The 17,468-nt window shown below is 45.1% G+C and overlaps 1 protein-coding gene across 8 annotated transcripts in view; it reads left to right on the forward strand.

Moving 5' to 3' along the window:
- Positions 1-17,468, forward strand: part of RAB44 (RAB44, member RAS oncogene family) — a 710,497-nt gene that overhangs the window by 576,457 nt on the left and 116,572 nt on the right. For all 8 annotated transcript variants that reach the window (XM_085600504.1, XM_085600485.1, XM_085600530.1 and 5 more), the window contains one exon: positions 10,224-11,806. In XM_085600504.1, coding sequence (XP_085456630.1) covers positions 10,224-11,806 — 1,583 coding nt within the window. The remainder of the gene's footprint in view (positions 1-10,223; positions 11,807-17,468) is intronic.

Below are 17,468 nucleotides of genomic sequence, written 5' to 3' on the forward strand. Positions count from 1 at the left end.
GTATGAAAGACACCTATGTATTTCTGAAATGGGAACAAAATATAGAGTTTAGAAACAGTAGATATTTGCACATTTCCGAAATTGGGAATACTCATACTAGCATGAGAATTATCAGTCATTTTTTAGAATGACTTCTTTCTTACACAATGTCTTTCATTTGGAAGGCAGAAATGCATCGAAAGTCAATGGATAATAACAGTTCCTTTACAAATCTGAATTACCCTAAGTCTCCCGATAAAAATGGTACCTCACTTGTGTGGGTAGGCATAGTGCCCGCGACAGGAAACGGCGCAAAACGCAACGTGGTCACAACTCAATATCGCAGTGAAAATGTATCCTTTTTTGGCAAACTGCCTAGCTCTAGTTTTTGAACCCTAGCTCTGCGGGCACCTTGGGAAACCTAGCAAACCTATACCTTTTTGAAAACTAGACACCCAGGGGAATCCAGGATGGGGTGACTTGACTGCCTCCCACCAGGGTCTGTTACCCAGAATCCCTTGCAAACCTAATAAATTGTCAAAAAAACCACATTTTACCCACATTTCTGTGGTGGAAAGTTGCCGGAATCTGCGTGGATTCACAAATTTCCACCCACCCTGCGTTCCCCAAAGTCTTACGAGAAAAACGGTACCTCACTTGTGTGGTTCGGCCTAGTGCCCGCGACAGGAAACGGCGCAAAACGCAACGTGGTCACACCTCAATTTCGCAGTGAAAAATTACCCTTTTTTGGCAAAATGTCTAGCTGTAGTTTTTGAACCCTAGCTCTGCGGGCACCTTGGGAAACCTAGCAAACCTATACATTTTTGAAAACTAGACACCCAGGGGAATCCAGGATGGGGTGACTTTACTACCTCCCACCAGGGTCTGTTACCCAGAATCCCTTGCAAACCTAAAAAATTGACAAGGAAAACACATTTTCCCCACATTTCTGTGATGGAAAGTTCTGGAATCTGCGTGGATCCACAAATTTCCACCCACCCCGCGTTCCCCAAAGTCTTATGAGAAAAACGGTACCTCACTTGTGTGGGTCGGCCTAGTGCCCGCAACAGGAAACGGCGCAAAACACAACGTGGTAACACCTCAATTTCGCAGTGAAAAGTGACCCTTTTTTGGCAAAATATCTAGCTGTAGTTTTTGAACCCTAGCTCTGCGGGCACCTTGGGAAACCTAGCAAACCTATACATTTTTGAAAACTAGACACCCGTGTGCTTCCAGGGAGGCATGGCTTGCGTGGATCCCCCAACGTTTCCTTACCCAGAATCCCCTGCAAACCTCAATTTTAGCTGAAACAAATCACATTTTTCACACATTTTTGTGTGGGAAAGTTGTGGCATCACCGGGCTCACTCAAATTTCCCACCACCCAGCATCCCCCCGGGTCTCCCGGTAAAAATGGTGCCTCACTTGTGTGGGAGGCCCAAGTATCCGCGACAGGCAAGGGCCCAAAACGCAGTGAGGCGACATGAAATTTGCCTACCTCAAAACAACCTGGTTTTGCAAGGGGGGGTCACCTGGGTTTTTGGCCCGGTGCTCGGCAGCCACCTAGGGGAACCTACCAAACCTACACATTTCTGAAGACTAGACACCCGGGGGATTCCAGGGAGGTATGGCTTGCGTGGATCCCCCAACGTTTCCTTACCCAGAATGCCCTGCAAACCTCAAATTTAGCTGAAAAAATCACCTTTTTCACACATTTTTGTGGGGGGGCAGATTGGGGGCTAATGCCCCCATCTGCCCTCCAGGAGGGGCAAAAAGACTAAATTGCGCCAAATTTACATGGGGGGAGCAAAGGCCCTTGCCCAAGGGGCCGCTCCCCCCTCCCTGGTGTCTAGTGGGTGGATCCCTGCTTGGGGATCGCCCTCCTGTGGCGATCCCCAAGCAGGGATCCACTGGGGAGGGGTACCATTGGAAAGGGGAGATTCCCTAGGGTATGCCTCATGACGAGCTGGACTCGTCATGGGCACAGCGCGACTGTGCTCCATGACGAGTCCAGCTCGTCATGGGCATACAAGGGGTTAATGGATAACTCAGTAGTGAGATAGTGGACCAAAGTACAAGCCAGCACAGTGGTATTTCATGGCAAGGCTTAATTTGTGCCGGTGCTTTCCGGTGCTTAGCACCGGCACTTAATTATCAGGGCCGGGTCTATACGCATTCAGTGCACGTAAATGATTTAATAGTAATTGGCAGCACCGAGTGAGTGCTGCTCTACCGTAAGTGCTACTGTTAGAGAGTGTTGTGTTGATGTTGAACTTATTTATCACTTTGATTCGAGTTCTGTTCTGTTCTTCACGTCTTCAAGTTATTCTGCTTCCTCGGCTGCTCTGCCGACTTCGGTGCAGGAAACGGAAACCAGGGTTCGAGCCTCGAGGTCGCGACGCGTCCACATGGTGATTCTGGGCTAATCGCTTAATCTCCCCGTGCCTGAGTGTGTAATGTAAATACGGCGCTCATGTACAGCGCTCCAATACCTTCAGGTCGAGTTCGCGCTATATAAAAGATGCCAAAAAGAAAAAATCTCGATCTAAATGTTGTTGATACATTGGTACTGTCGGCCCAGCGGCCGTGGCTCAGTATTGCCGGAGGTAACACCGGCCCAGTGGGCGGGACACAGTTGGGTAGGGCTGGATTTTGATCTTCTGCGGGGGTTGGGGCTGTGCATGGCAGCAGGCAGCGTGCGCTGATTTTTTCGGATTGCGCGCGCATTTGTTGCTTTGCCACGCCCCAGCATACCAGCACAGTCCGAGCACGACCTGGACGACGTTGGCGAGCCTTGAGGAGTAAACTGTAGTTACAACAGTGTGAACAGCACCAGTCGAGTCAGAGCATGGTAGGCCTAATTGTTCATTCTTTTCATGCCTCTTTTTTGTATACCTCTCTGCTATCTACTTCTTTTTCGAATTCTCAGGTTTGTGCTAAAATGTACATGAAGTTTCAAATGCTTACAAATGCACACATTTCTTCCCAGTCAATTTAAAAAATGTTTTTTAACCGAATCACGGCAGTTTCCTATTCGATTCCTGCCTTTCAGGCAATCCAGATAAGTTCATTTTTCATACATTCAGTGTAATGAAACTAATTCATAGCTTGCATTTATTTGCGTGTCACATCCTGATACAAGCGTTACTTTTTTTCATATTTGGGATGCAGGCAGGACTTTTCTACTGCAAAACGTTTGTGGGCGTGAAGAGCATGAACTGGCTCTGCTGATAGTGCTCCCTGTAGACATGGGTAACTAGGTAGCAGAGGCGCAACTAGAGCCAAATTTCGGGGATGGGGGGGCCAAGAAAAAATTTCGGGGGGGGGGGGGCTGAATCTTTAAGCAATAGGCAGAGTGGAGCTGCAGGGGCTCTTAGAAGGGGTAAAACAACAGCGAGGCCTCATTAACATGCAAATGGTCTTTGTGAAGTGCTCGGGTGCGGCTGTGTGGGTGCCTGGGAAGCTGTCTCATCGCGGGCTGCCACACATGGCGGGGGGAGGGCTGAAGGCCTTTGAGCCCAATGGGTGTTTCGCGCCTGCTAGGTAGATATTGGCGAATTTGAAATATTTCTCTGGCTGGAGGATATTTTGCAAGGTTAACGCGGTGGTGTTGGTTGAGTGTAGTCCTCAAAGGTGCGCTGCAATGGAAAACTAATCCCTGTGGAGTCCTGGGGGACTCGCCACAGCGAGGGTGCAGCCAGCGCATTTCAAGCGTAGATCATTGAAACATTACTACTTTTTAGCCACCCCAGAATCTGGCAAATGTCCTATTTTTGCACCTTCGGAGTGTCGTTTTTTTTTTTTTGTTTTTTTGTTTTTTTGAAAAACCTTTATTGACATTGCAAATAAAGACAAGTATGGGCCTACAACCCTCGGGGCCGGCCGCTAAGCAGTGAAAGTAACAGCAAGCAGATTCTAATCACATGCAGCACCTCGGGAAGCAGATTCTCCATGCTAGTATTCTCTTATCCACTGAACAGCCCAAGAGGGAAACCAGGATATAAAAGGTTTTCATTTTACAATAAAGGATAGAAGGATCAGGTGCCAATCAAGTTCTCAGCAGCGAAAAATGGCAGGCAGAATAGTGAACGTCAACAATAAATAGCAATCTATCAAGTCAATGGCGCTGAAACAGAAGGTTCAGGATGTGGAGGGATATCACGAGCCGTTTGCGCCTGCAGTCTCCTGCCCTAGGACCCATAAAACCCCACGGAAATGGGGCACAAATGAAAAACAATGATTGGCCACGAAGGAAACCTACCGCACTGACCCCAGAAAAGAAAGACAAAGAAGAATAAGAGAAGAAAAAGAAGGCCATAGAAACAAAGTAAAGGACTATAGAAGCCCCTCCCCCAACCCCCCCACCCTGCACCTCTGCAGATGACTACGGCCCCCCCCCCGCAGCGTGCCCGTCGCCCCAGAACCAGACCCGAAATATAGATGAAACAGAGAAAAAGGGGAAAGAGAGGAAACCCCCCCTAACAGAAAAGGGGAGAGAGTAATAATAAACTGGAGGAGGGCCTTCAACCATGCCCCCGGCTTCTCCCTCCCGCACAATATCTTCCTCCCCAACGCAAACAGTAAACAGCAAAAGTTCGGCCATATCTAAGAGAAATGGGGAGCATTATTCACCGACTACACTATTAGTTACATCGTGAAAGCACACAACCCCCAAGCCCGCCCGCCTATTAAATGACAACCTCTGAAGGATCAGCCTTATCCTTGGCCACTCTTTGCGAATCCACCAATGCATACCCAGCGACCCATTATCATGTCCAAAGTTACAAGGAAGAGGAGCGTCCAAAGAAGACCAGGAAGGGACACACACATGTGGGGAGGACGTTTCGGAACACCAACACAGTCATCGTCATGGAAGATCACCTTTCCCAGTACTGCCCCAGGGCCTGCGCCGCACACGAGGTCCAGGAAGGAGGAATCAGCCAGAGCAGGCGACCGTTGCGTGAAGATTGCCTGGATCGCCGGAGGCCGCGCGTGGGACAAAGTCACCACCTTCCGCTCAAGTCCAAAACCTCCGGAACAGACCGACCCCACAGCCAGCCGACCACACGCTGCCACAGTGTCCAAAGTTTCCATCTGTCCCTTATTCACAGAGGCGGTCACGGTACTTTCCTCCTGTGGAAGGTGAGACAGAGCCTTATGTACCTGGGGACAGGCCGACCGCAATTGTTCCGACGCTGACGCAATACCATCAAGCTTCCTCCCCAAAACCCGGGCGCCGTGAACCAGGGTGGAATGAAGGGCTCCGAGAGCATCGAGAAGGTCACCGTACCCCAGCACGGCCCCCCGCGCTCGCTCCGCTACGCTCCTCTGCGCCACACACTCCCAATCTTGCTGTGACCCAGTGTACAGGATGATAGAGTCCATCCTATCAAGATGGCCGCAGGGCAGGGCCACCCCAGATGGGGACCGGGTCTCAGGCACAAGCGCATCAAGTTCCATGTCACTGCAAACAAGGGTCCGGAGGCAGGCAAAAAGTGTATCCAGTGTGTGGTCACAGGTGACAGTCGTTCTCCCCCTGGGCCAGTGTCTGCGAAAACCGGGAGCAGCCCGCGCAAATCGGGACGAGCCACAGGCCGCGTCCGATCAGTTCACTGGCGAGGGTCCAGGCGATCGCCGATAACCCCTGGAATCGTCACCCCGGGTATGCACCCGTCACGCTATTCTCGGTGATAGGAGCGACCAAAGCGAGATTCAGGCCAATATTCGCGCCGCTTCGGTATTCCGACTCCACCCGGTCACCAATGGCCGCTGTTGTTGAACTGCCGCCCGGCCATGTTGTCCACCCGAGGTCCCGGCTCCAGGGCCGCACAGGCCGCAAACTTCAAATGAACATTTCTCGGGCGGTACCGCCGCTAGAAGCTTCAGGATCACACGATCGGTTGCCGCTCTCAATCACCAACACGGGCACGTAGCGCAGGCTGAGGATCTCATGCAGGATATCTGTGCGGGATGCGGAGATTCACGGAGCCGGGAGCCTACGCTGCCATCCCGGTCGCCATCTTGGCTCCTCCGGAGTGTCGTTTGTTAAAGCTGGCGTTTTGTTACGGTTTGATGTTTTGTGGCATGCCAAGGCCTACATATGAACGAATCTGCCTGGTTGAATGCAATGCCTTCTCTCGTTAATGTATTGGACCTAGGCAAATCTCCCTGTACCCCTATCCCGAGTGGTACTTTGATTTTATGAAGTTGTATTTAAAGGCACCACCTGGCCTTTTCCTGGTAATCTGGATGTGCCAGTCGCCAAGGAGAATTCATAATAAAGTAAGGTCGCTACCCAACCTTTCCTGCAGCGTTTTGGGATGTGACTTGACCTCCATAGATTAGGCCTGGCCTGTCGTTTATGGTGTTGCAGGGATAATTTGAAATTGGCCAAAACATCTGAGAGCACTCCAGGAACAGGATGAGAGATGCATGAAATGGAAAAGTGTGGGTATTTACTGTTCCAGAGTACCTTCTTGCTGCAGAGAAGTGCTGGTACTCTCCAATTAAACGTATTAGACTTCTGCTGAGAAGTGCAGGTACTCTCACTTGAAAATGAAAAGTGCAGATACTCGGTCCCTGAAACTACCAGCCCATTTAAAGTACTGATTATTATGACAGTAGCTTTCCAGGAATACACACACATTTGGCATTGTGCACAGTTACCCATTTGTTAACATATAAGAAAATAGGGTTCACACAACTTTTTCTAACTGATTTTCCCTTAGACAATACCCTTCTCCTACACCTCATGAATGTTGAGATTATTCCCACTGCACTGTGTCCTTGTGAAAGCAATTTACTTTTCCCTCAACAAGAATAAATCAACTTTAAATGTACCTTTATGAATGCCTGCAAACTTGTAAGTTTGTGGGTCTTCACATCATTTGCAAGGCACTCTAGCAATTGAACATCTACTCTCCAGGCTTCTCCCCCAGATTAGGGGAGAGGATGTGGCATAACAGCCAGCGCTGCCTATTTTGGAACTGGGGAACAAAGTTCTGGTCTGGGCGTCGTCTCACCATCCTGTGATTCTGAGCAAATCACTTAATCTCCCTGTGCCTAACATAATAAATGTGTCTTTGTGTAATGTAACTGGTGCTCATTTAACGCGTTCCAACACCTTTGAGTCGAGGTTGCGATATATAAAACTGCAAAAAAACAAAAAAGAGCAGATTCACTCACAAATCATATTATAGGTGCTATTAATATTACTAGTCAATGTTTGAAGAAATAATTTAAGGGAAAATTATCAAGAAACTGCGTTAAAATTATCGCCGCTTTAGCGGCAGAAAACTACTGCTAAAGCGGCGATAATGGGCTTGATAATATGCCCGTGAGAATTCCCATAGAAGCCCATGTTCTGGTGTCAACATGGGCTTCTATTGGAATTCTCTGCGGCATATTATCAAGGCCATTATCGCCGCTTTAGCATCAGTTTTCCACCGCTAAAGCGGCGATAATTTTAACGCCGTGCTTGATAATATGCCCCTTAGATTTTCTTTCTAGAAGTGATATTGAGATAATACTGTGAGGTAAGACTGTGTTATTGTTTGTCAGTGTGAGTTTTATGTGCTGCTGACGTTGAGACTTGTTGGTGCTTGTTTTGTCCGTGAAGTACTGTTTTTGGTCAATTTAAAAGTATAGTGAGGAATTTTGGCTATGAGGGCCGTTAGGGAGTACATGACAGCCTCTGCAGTAGCATTGAGAATCGAGTTCAGAGTATGGTCTCACTTTGCCACGGTGACATAAACTTGCCACATTCTGGGCTACTTTGAGTATCACAAGGTTTTATGGTCCTAGGGCGTTCCTTCAGTTCTTCTAAAGCTTAAGGATTAGCAATGGGGGAGTATCTCTCTTTAGTGTTTAAGATGCTTGATTCACAATAGGCCATCACCCCAACTTTTGTTTAGCCAGCATGGTGGCTTGTATAACACTACTAGAACTCTTTAGGGGCACATGTTACTTTTTCTAAATATCAGATGATGGATTACAGAGTCACATATTGACACTAGATTAATCTGTTTTGTGTAGAAAAGAAGACTGGTGACCTGGATGTATATAGGCCCAAAAATCCTCAGGATATGTGTTCAAATGTATTACTTGTGGATCTTGGGCAAGGTCCAGAAACAGATTGTTTAAAATGGAGTTCTTCAGTTTAATCAAGCTGGCTGTTGACAGGGATTCTACCAAATGAGAAGAGAAGCAAAATCAACATCTGTATTTTGATTCCTTGAGCTTGCCTTGCCCAGGATTTAGATAGTGACTCAAAACAACTGTTGTCAAAATATTGAAAAGTTGGATATTGACATGGGTTTGATATCTTTAATTGGGAATGTGTACAATCATACCCCAATAACTGTACACCTGCCTGGAGAGGGGCTTTAGTTATTCTCAATATGACAAGGAAGGGGGCGGATAGTGCTGCTTGTGGGCTTCTGTTCTATTTTTTCTCTGCATCACTGAATTTTCCCTTGGGGAGAATGACTGGGTTAAGGATGTGTCCATGTTAAGTAAAAGTGATGCCCTAGTCCATGCAGAGTATACAGCCCAGGGTCTGCATTATGGATATGGTGCACTGTTCTATTCTGTGCCACCATGCACAATTACATCTATATTCAGAACAGGACAGATTCAGAAGAGGCACATTTCTACAGTGGGTAACATTGTGAGGTGTGTGAGATGTAGGCAGAGAGTATTTAAAGCTGTACTATATTATTAAACATTATTCCGTTGTAATATTGTTTCTGAAAATATCTTTCAGGCTTGATGGTTACCTCAATAGCTGTTCTACGCCAGTTGAGGATGTGGGTGGAGCCAATAGAGGGAATGGGTGGGGCCAGTGGGGTAAGTGGGTGGAGTCGGGGTAAGTGGGTGTGACCTCCTACATAAATGTTAGCACCTGGACTTAATATTTTACAAATTAAGCACTGTTTCATGGGTTATATGCAGTGGCGGCTGCTTCGAAACAGTAGTAGTGTGAAGCAGGCTAAAAAAAAAAAAAAGGCAGGAAGCACACAGGCTCCCAGCCTCCACTAGCCAATCACGACGCTGTTGTCACAAGCATCAGCAGTGGTATGATTGGTCTTAGCGCTGTGGTTTGGCACTCAGACAGGGAGTGGGAGGCTGCGCATGTTCTCCACACGGATTTGCCATACAGCTGGTTGGAGAACATGCTAAGTGCGCATGACTATTCAGCGGGACAAACAATCATACTCACTTAGAAAGTGCCCAACACTCCTCCCCGTGCTGGCTGACAGCCAGCTCCACCCTGCATGTAAAACAAAACTGGGCAAGTACGGGAAAAATACAATGATAATAACAATGTGTCCTGTGGGGCGATGCTCCTCCGCCTTAGCGGAGGACCAGCCGCTGGTTATATGTCAGAAGATCGCTTCAAGAAACCATAATATTGTGGGCAAAATTTCAAATATCGAGAAAGTATGTGAATGTAGGTCCAAATTCTATTTTTAAAGCAAACCAATTCTTTACTTTCTTGTTTAAACTTTTCCTTGCCGGTATTTTAGGCCTGGATATTTTGCCCAGAATATTAATGATATTAATGATATTCTTGAAACGATCATTCTGGTGGTTTACTATTTCATGAGATCCCTGTTGTTTCTTCTGTTGCAGAGTGTATTTGATTGGCACTGCTCTTTCTATGGCACAAATATATGGGCCTTCTGGACAAACTTACTTTTGTTTTTCTGGTCACAGTCTTTTCAACTGAGCATGCATGAATTTCTCTAGTTTAGAGATAGCGCTACTCGGTATTGTGGTAGATCCTGAAATATAAGAATGGGTAAAGAGCTACACTTTAGACCTTCCTGGAAACCTAGGTGTATTTGAAAAATTGTGCTGTAAAATGTACCAATCAGTCTTCATTTTGGCAAAATATTCTTTCTTGCCGGGTAGCTCCTCCATCCCCTCTCTATAACTCGTTTACATTTGGTGCGGGTAGGATGTCTATGGTCTGGCGGCTGTTGGTTTCCACTTCAGCACTGATTTCGCTGCTGGTAAGTCAGTTAGACATTTTAAATGGCTCATCTATGTTAAGTGTGTCTCGAAGAGATGGATGCCTTTGACACAAGAGACAATAGAAAAAATGTCCCTTCTTGGGTATGTCGGCTTCCTGCCTTTGTTCTGATTATGTCAATTTTAAGAAAACAGTTAATCAGTTAATTCTCCTAAATGTTAGTGGTTCAAAACCTGAATCTTAAACTTGACATTTCCTTTCTTTGACAGTGCTGCTGATTTCTCTGAATATGAGGCCGCCCCAAGATCGCGAGTGATTTCTATTGAAGAAGACCCTCTGCCAGAATATCTAACCAAGGAACCTGTGCCTCTGGGGAGTGACTTATCGGCTCAGCTGCAGCACGAGTTTGATCATTCCAGCGTTGAAAAGCAAAAGAGTATTATGTACGAGACTCATGGGCATCAACAGAGTGATCCAGTGTGGTCACCAGTGCATTGGAATGAAGCAGGCATGCACGATAAACTTTCAGAGCAGTACACAAGCCTGGACATGGGAGGATCCGGGCTTGACATGTTTCAAGAAGCTCACAAGCATGCCGGGGAAGAACACAGTGCTCTTGGTGACAGTGCCCTTAAAAGGGCTTCTGAGCAGGGAAGAAACCATGAGAAACTCGGGGAGGAAACAGCAGCAGAAACAGAACCTTATGTCTTTAAAAAAGTCCAGTCACAGAGAAATTGGGAATTTCATATCAACAGTGAAGCCCAACCTTCTTCTGAGTTAAGACAAAAGGATTCCTCTGAAGAGGCACTTACAGGAATGGTGGAACACAACCCTATCACCCAAGAACAGGACGCTAGTGCGCCACAGATCGAAAATTCTCTTGTTCACACTATAGACGAGCACACGTTGTATCAAGATACTCACAAACATGCAAATGAAGAAATAAAGGACCTTGGTCACGGTGAGCATAAAATGGCTTCTGAGCAAGGAGAAAACCATGGGCGGCTCGCAGAGCCACTGGAAGAAGTAGCAGAACCCTATATCTTTAAAAAAGTTCAGTTACAGAGAAATTGGGAGGTTGCCATTGACCCTACAGCCCAACCTATTTCCGAATTGAGGCAGAATGAGACCCCCGAAGAAGTGCTTGCAGAAATAGCAGAGATCAACCATATCACACATGAAGAGGACCATAGCTGGACACAGATAGAAAAAGCTCTTGTCCACAGTGAGGGGCAGGCAGATTCTGAAGAAGAAATACGGGAAGATCGAGTTATACAAGCAATGCCCAACACGTACACTCTTGTCTGGGATATTGAACCATCTGCTGTTTGTGAGCAGGCAGAACTGCAGGTGAAATATGAGGATGTTCCAGAGGAAAACACTTCAATATCACAGGTTTCTGTCATTGAGCAAGAGATTCGCCAGACCTATATTGCTCAGACGATAGCTTCAGAAACACCTGTATCTAGTAATAAGGGGAAAAAAAGAGTAACTTTCACTACCAGTGTACTGGAAAGGCTTGCCAAGGCTGGGGTTGAAAACATGGACGAACAGAGCCTCCCATACGACGAGAATGAAGATCGGGATATGTATGGAGTTCGACAGGAAGATTTTATAGAAAGTACCAACGAAAAGCACTCTCATACAAAAAATCAGGAAAATGAATCCTTAGAAGATAAGGGATCAGCTGAAAACCTTTCAGTACAGAAAGCACCTTTAGCTTTGCACACCACGCAAAACCCGGATTTCGTGTACAAGGTTTTGTTTATTGGCAACTCAAGCGTTGGGAAGTCGTCTTTTTTGTATCGTGTCCACGATGGCATCTTCCGCCCTGACATACATGCTACAATTGGTGAGTATTCATCACCTTCACCAAAATAGAAATGGAGGAAAATACAAAATATATACAAAATATGATTAAACAAAGAAATGCAATGAAAAGCCGAATACCAGAACATGGATACTCACTGACAAGTTCCGAGGGCCAGATTTCTACAATGAGAATGTTATGAGCCAAATTGCCATATTTGCTGGTGATAATGAAATTCCAGTCTTGAGCATGAGGACTGGCAGTGAGTGCACATGTTTCTCAATAACAACTAGGTGGGATAGACCAAGATGGCTGACTGGCCTTTAATGTGGCTCCAAAAATGATATTGTGATTTACTTCCAACACGCTATTTTGAATTGTTCTTGAACTCTTTCTGTACATTTTTATTCAATTATTATAGATTAGTGAAACAAACAGTCCTTTATTTTCTGAACTGTCTTCCTTTGACAAAGCACTTGTAAATATAATGGAGTGCAATACAATTCAATACATTACAATCCAAGAAATCTCTTGCCACAATACTCAAAGATTACTATTTAATGAAAGCTTATAGCTCGGCTAAACCATCAAGTCTGACTGATGCTTTCCTCGATGTTAAGCCATATTACGCCTTTTTATCTGAACTTGATGTTATCCAGCCAACCTTAGCAAAGAAGCTATATGTACAGTTCAGATATGGTACCCTTCCCTTATACTCATTCACTGATCGATGGGCGGGTGGATTACATCATGTATGCCCTGGTTGTTCAATTGAACAGGAAACCACGATTCATGTTGTGCTTTTTTGTCCGGCTTATGCCGGTATTCGGAAAAAATGGATTATACAATTATGTTTAAATCTGGGTGTTAGGAGTTATCTTGATTTTTATAGGATTCTGAGAAGCGATACAAACCCACTTATTGTGGTTTCAGTTACCAAGTTTTTGTTTTCAATGTGGTTAATTCGCAGGAAACTAACTAGCAAAACTATCCACTGACATTCTGGTATTAAGCGTGGCTAGAATACTGCTAAACCACATTAATTGATTATTATTCACTGGCATTTGTACCTTCAAATTGACTGGAATATGTACCTTATTATGGAAATTGTAATATTAAGACTGTACTTTTATGATTTTAAACAATCGCAGTAAAGTTTTTGATGATGATGACATTACAATGCAATACAATATAATACAATGCAATACAATACAGTACAATACAATACAATGCAATGCAGTGCAATGCAATGCAATGCTATGCAATGCACAAAGTTCTTTTGAAATGCTTATACTAACCATGTGGCTTTCTATCCAGCTGCCTTTGAGCATTAGAGATTTTCCTAATTTCTCACTATATATTAGGGTTGGTAAGTGCCTACTTTACTAACTAAACTACAGGAATACATAATATGTCATGATCTGAAGCAACAATTAAATTCTGTGATTTGAATGCTGTTTTTGGCTGACATTATGAAGTAATCCAGGTCTCGATCAAAAGTTGATGAAATACTTGAAAATTGGAGATGGCTATAAAGAAACCACTTAATTGAGAATCATAGGGTATATTTAGTGCTTGTGTGAGTCATGCACTAATGCTTGTGATCTGTCTTGTGTGCTCACCAAAGACGCATCAGAAGGTCTTATGGCTTGTATAGGGAACTCCTGCAGTGGCTAAATAACGACCTCTCTACAGGCATGTTCGATACAAGCCGCCACCTTTTTTTTTACACCTTGCATACTTGCTTTTACATAAGCACAGGATTTATTTCTTTTTAGAGAGACTGGGGCACTCCTTTTTTGTGCCTTATCAAGTGTAGTTTTTTTTTTTATAAAGGAACAATGGTCCCATTCAAGTAGAGTAAATTAAGATGCCGCAATTAGTACAATGAAAAATTGGGTTTTATGTTTGAAGACAGTGCAAAAATTACCAGTAAATTACATTAAATAGTGCGGAAAAAAGAAATAAAACAGTGAGTGAGTTGGTGGCAGGGTAATAGGAAATCAGCCGATTTCCGGTACCCAGGCAAGTGATTTAAAAGGTGACTTTTTGGTGCACGAAGGTAGTTATTAACAAAAAGTCAGTAAGACATTTCATACTCCGACATTTCAATTTGCAATACAATGGAGTTTAGAAATGGTTGTCGATGACGTTTCGATCCCTTAGCGAGTGGTGGGATCTCTTCAGGACAGGAGGATGACAATTATTTGCCTGGGGGGAAGCCTAGTAGGGAGGGGGAGAAGAATAACCGTATGCAGAGTTAGGAAGGGAGGTTAAAAAGAAATAAGGAAGGCGTAGGGAGAGTGGAAAAAATTAGGAGCGAATAGTAATATACGAAGAGAGAGGAGTGCCACAGAGGTGGTGGAGAGAAACTAAATGTCAAGGGAAAAGAAACTTACAGTGCAGCGAGCGGGAAGAGGAGATGATTCACACTAGATGGTGTGTGATGCGCAATTCCGTCTCATACATCAAATATGAACGCTGGTGTTGAAGATGGGGACTCGTAGGATGTTTAGAATTCCGTGGAGGCGGGAAAGTTAACCTGCAGGGGAACCGGAGGGTAACTAAGGAGGTAGGGAGGTGCGAGAGCGCAAGTTGCAAGGAATAGTGAGTAGGGCTAGGGCTTACCAGAAATTGCGGTGAGCCACAGGAGGAGTATACTGGCCCGTCAGATACGAATCCGGCCAATTCCTGGATATGAAACCGGTTACGAGGGAGCCGGAACGTCCGTTTTGTTAGCGTTGGGAAAACAATGAAGCCTGCGGGGAGGAAGGAGGGATAATGAGCAGGGTGGGCGTGGGTGGGGGATATGGGACACAGGGGCGGGAAAAGAAATTGGACTCACCGTGGGGCGGGAGCCCAGATAATTACAACGTAGTAGTTGCGAGGTAGCCGATAGTTCCGCGGCAGAAGCGTATGGTAACGCGAATAACCTGCGGGGAGGAGGGAGGGAAAATGAGCACGGTGGGAGGATAATTTAACGGGGACCAAGGAAGGAGAAGAGCGGCGTGGACTAACCTGGGGAGCTTGCGAGGATCCGGGTAGGCGTGAAGGCTCCGGCTGTGTGAACGAGTGGAGAGCCTCAATGGGACAGAGCTGAAAAATAGAAATAGAAACGCCCAGTAATCGAAAGAGAAGACAGCCAGAGTGGGCCATGAGGGCAGCCATGATGGAATGGTCATATCCGCCCATGGATATATGAAAGTGGGGACACAGGAGAGTAAGGGAAGGTGAAAGGAAGGTAAAGAAGCCGAAAAAGGGGGCGGCTCGGGATGAGGGTCGAGGACCAGTATAGAAGAGGAAGAGAAGGGGGAATTGTAAGTATAGAGAAGGGGATAATTTCAATAAATTAATTATGAAATAATTAGTAATTTGGAAGGGAGGGAAGTGGGGTAAAAAGGCATGGAGACAACGGGGACATGCTCAGTTGTTGGTACATAAAAAAATTACAGAAAACATTTCAATCAAATTACGCAGGGCTAAATATACAATTTGAGGATATTAAGGGTTAGAGTAGATTAGACCAGTCCTCAAGTCGGTTCAGTCCTGAGTGATGGCTATCACAGCGAATTATCCATTTGAGTTCCTCTTTGTTGAGGACAGATGCAATGTTCATGTTCCTTGTGGACTGTATGATAACGCTGATCACCTGCAATGTTATGTCGTCCTCGGTATGGTTGAGTTGTGTGAAATGTTCAACAAGAGGAGCGTTAGCCGTCTTGCAGCGGATTCTGCTTCTATGTTGACAAATGCGAATCCTGATTTTCTGCGTAGTGTGCCCCACATAGATCAAATTACAGGGACATGTTATGGCATATATAACATTATTAGTGTTACAATTAGAAAAATTATTCAAGGTGATGTTAATGTTACCATGCACGAAGGTTTTGGTGTCCAATGTGAGGCAGCAGACGCTACAACTGGTACATTTGAAATGGCCCACCGCTTAATGCTTTTGTTCTTTTTTAATGCAAAGAGGGGGCATTCTATATGGAGGTTGCCAGCATTAAGTGTTGGCCAGTGTTTTTTGATACATTTTTTCACTACGCTAGAGATGGGTGTGAAAGTGGTGACACAAAAAAGTTTGTCGTTCTGTTTCTTGTCCTTGGGGGTGAGTAGAGTTTCCCTCGGGCAATACCAGGCTCTCTTTAGCGATCTCTTGACTAATTTTCATGGGTAACCTCTGTCAGTCAATTTTTTGAGTAGCAGGTTAGCTTCAGAAAAATAGTCTTGTTTGAAGAAGCAGTTGCGCCGTATACGCAAAAATTGTGAGTATGGAAGTGAGTCGCGAAGGGCTCTGGGGTGGTGACTGCTATATGCCAAAAGAGTGTTTTTCTCGGTGGGTTTGCGGTAAAGGGTGGTGTAGAGACCCCCATTGTAAGCAATGATTGATAGATCCAGGAATGCTATTTGTTCTTTGCTGCTGTTAATAGTGAATTTTAAACCATTGCTGTGATGATTAAGCCAGTTATGGAATTGGTCAAGGTGGTCTGTGTTACTGTTCCATATGAGGAAAATATCATCGATGTAACGTTTCCATTCTTGTATGTGAGGCCTGAAAGGATTGTGAGGGGATAGTATGGTTTTAGTTTCTAGCCAATCCATGTACAGTATCGCAAAATTTGGAGCGAAAACTGCGCCCATGCTGGTACCTTTCACTTGTTGGTAAAAGGTACCGTCAAAAAGGAAGAAATTCTTAATGAGGCAAATTTTGAGAAGGTGAGTGATAAAGGAGGTGGGGACGGAATGGGGTTGTGGCCTGGTATTGAGAGTGGATCTTATAACGTCAATGCCTTCATCATGGGGAATGTTGGTATAGAGTGCCTCCACATCGAGGGTGCAGAGGAGGTTACTGAGGGGATTAAAGGGAAGCCCCTCTATAAGGTTAACCATAGGCATGGTATCCTTAATGTAACATTGAGTGGTGGGGACGAAGTCTCTGATAAAGAAATCAATGTACCTCCCCAATGGTTCCAAAATTGAGCCACAGCCGGACACAATGGGGCGACCCGGGGGGGTGGTAGGGTTCTTATGTATCTTAGGTAGAGTGTAAATTACTGGTGTCCGGGGGCTTTTGGTATTGAGAAACTGGAATTCATTCTTGGTAAGAAAGCCTTGGGCTAGGCCTTCTTCAGTGATATCCAGAATGAGTTTTTGAATTTCTTTGGTGGGATCAGAGGGCAATCTCAGATAGTGATCTGTTCTTGAGAGTTGTGTCAATATGCCCTGTTTATAGGAGTCAGTGTTTTGGATGACAATACCTCCACCCTTGTCTGCTGGTTTGATGGTCAGATTATTCATTTGCTTAAGATTCTTCATAGCTTCTTTCTCGGACAGTGAAAGGTTGTAAGGGATGTACGTGCGTTGGTGTTCAAGTGCAGCGATTTCGTTGAGAATCAGCTTTTCGAAAGTAAGAACTTCAGGCGGGACGCTGTACAGTGGCGGGGAGAAGGTAGAGGGTGGACGAAATGTGGTAAATGCTGTGGAAGTTGTGAATGGTCTGTTCTGAAAGAAGGCGTGAAGGCGAATCTTTCTAAAAAAAGCGTAAGAGCTCAATTTGGAGTTGTTGATAATCAGGTCTAATGGTAGGAACAAATGAAAGTCCTTTGCTAAGTAATGTGATTTCTTGTTCAGAGAGTGAGTGAGTGGAGAGGTTAAAAATAGGAATAATTTGTTGCTCAGCCATAGTGACTATGGGAACAGA

Source organism: Triturus cristatus, chromosome 1_2, assembly GCF_964204655.1.
Source record: "Triturus cristatus chromosome 1_2, aTriCri1.1, whole genome shotgun sequence".
Taxonomy (NCBI): Eukaryota; Metazoa; Chordata; class Amphibia; order Caudata; family Salamandridae; genus Triturus; species Triturus cristatus.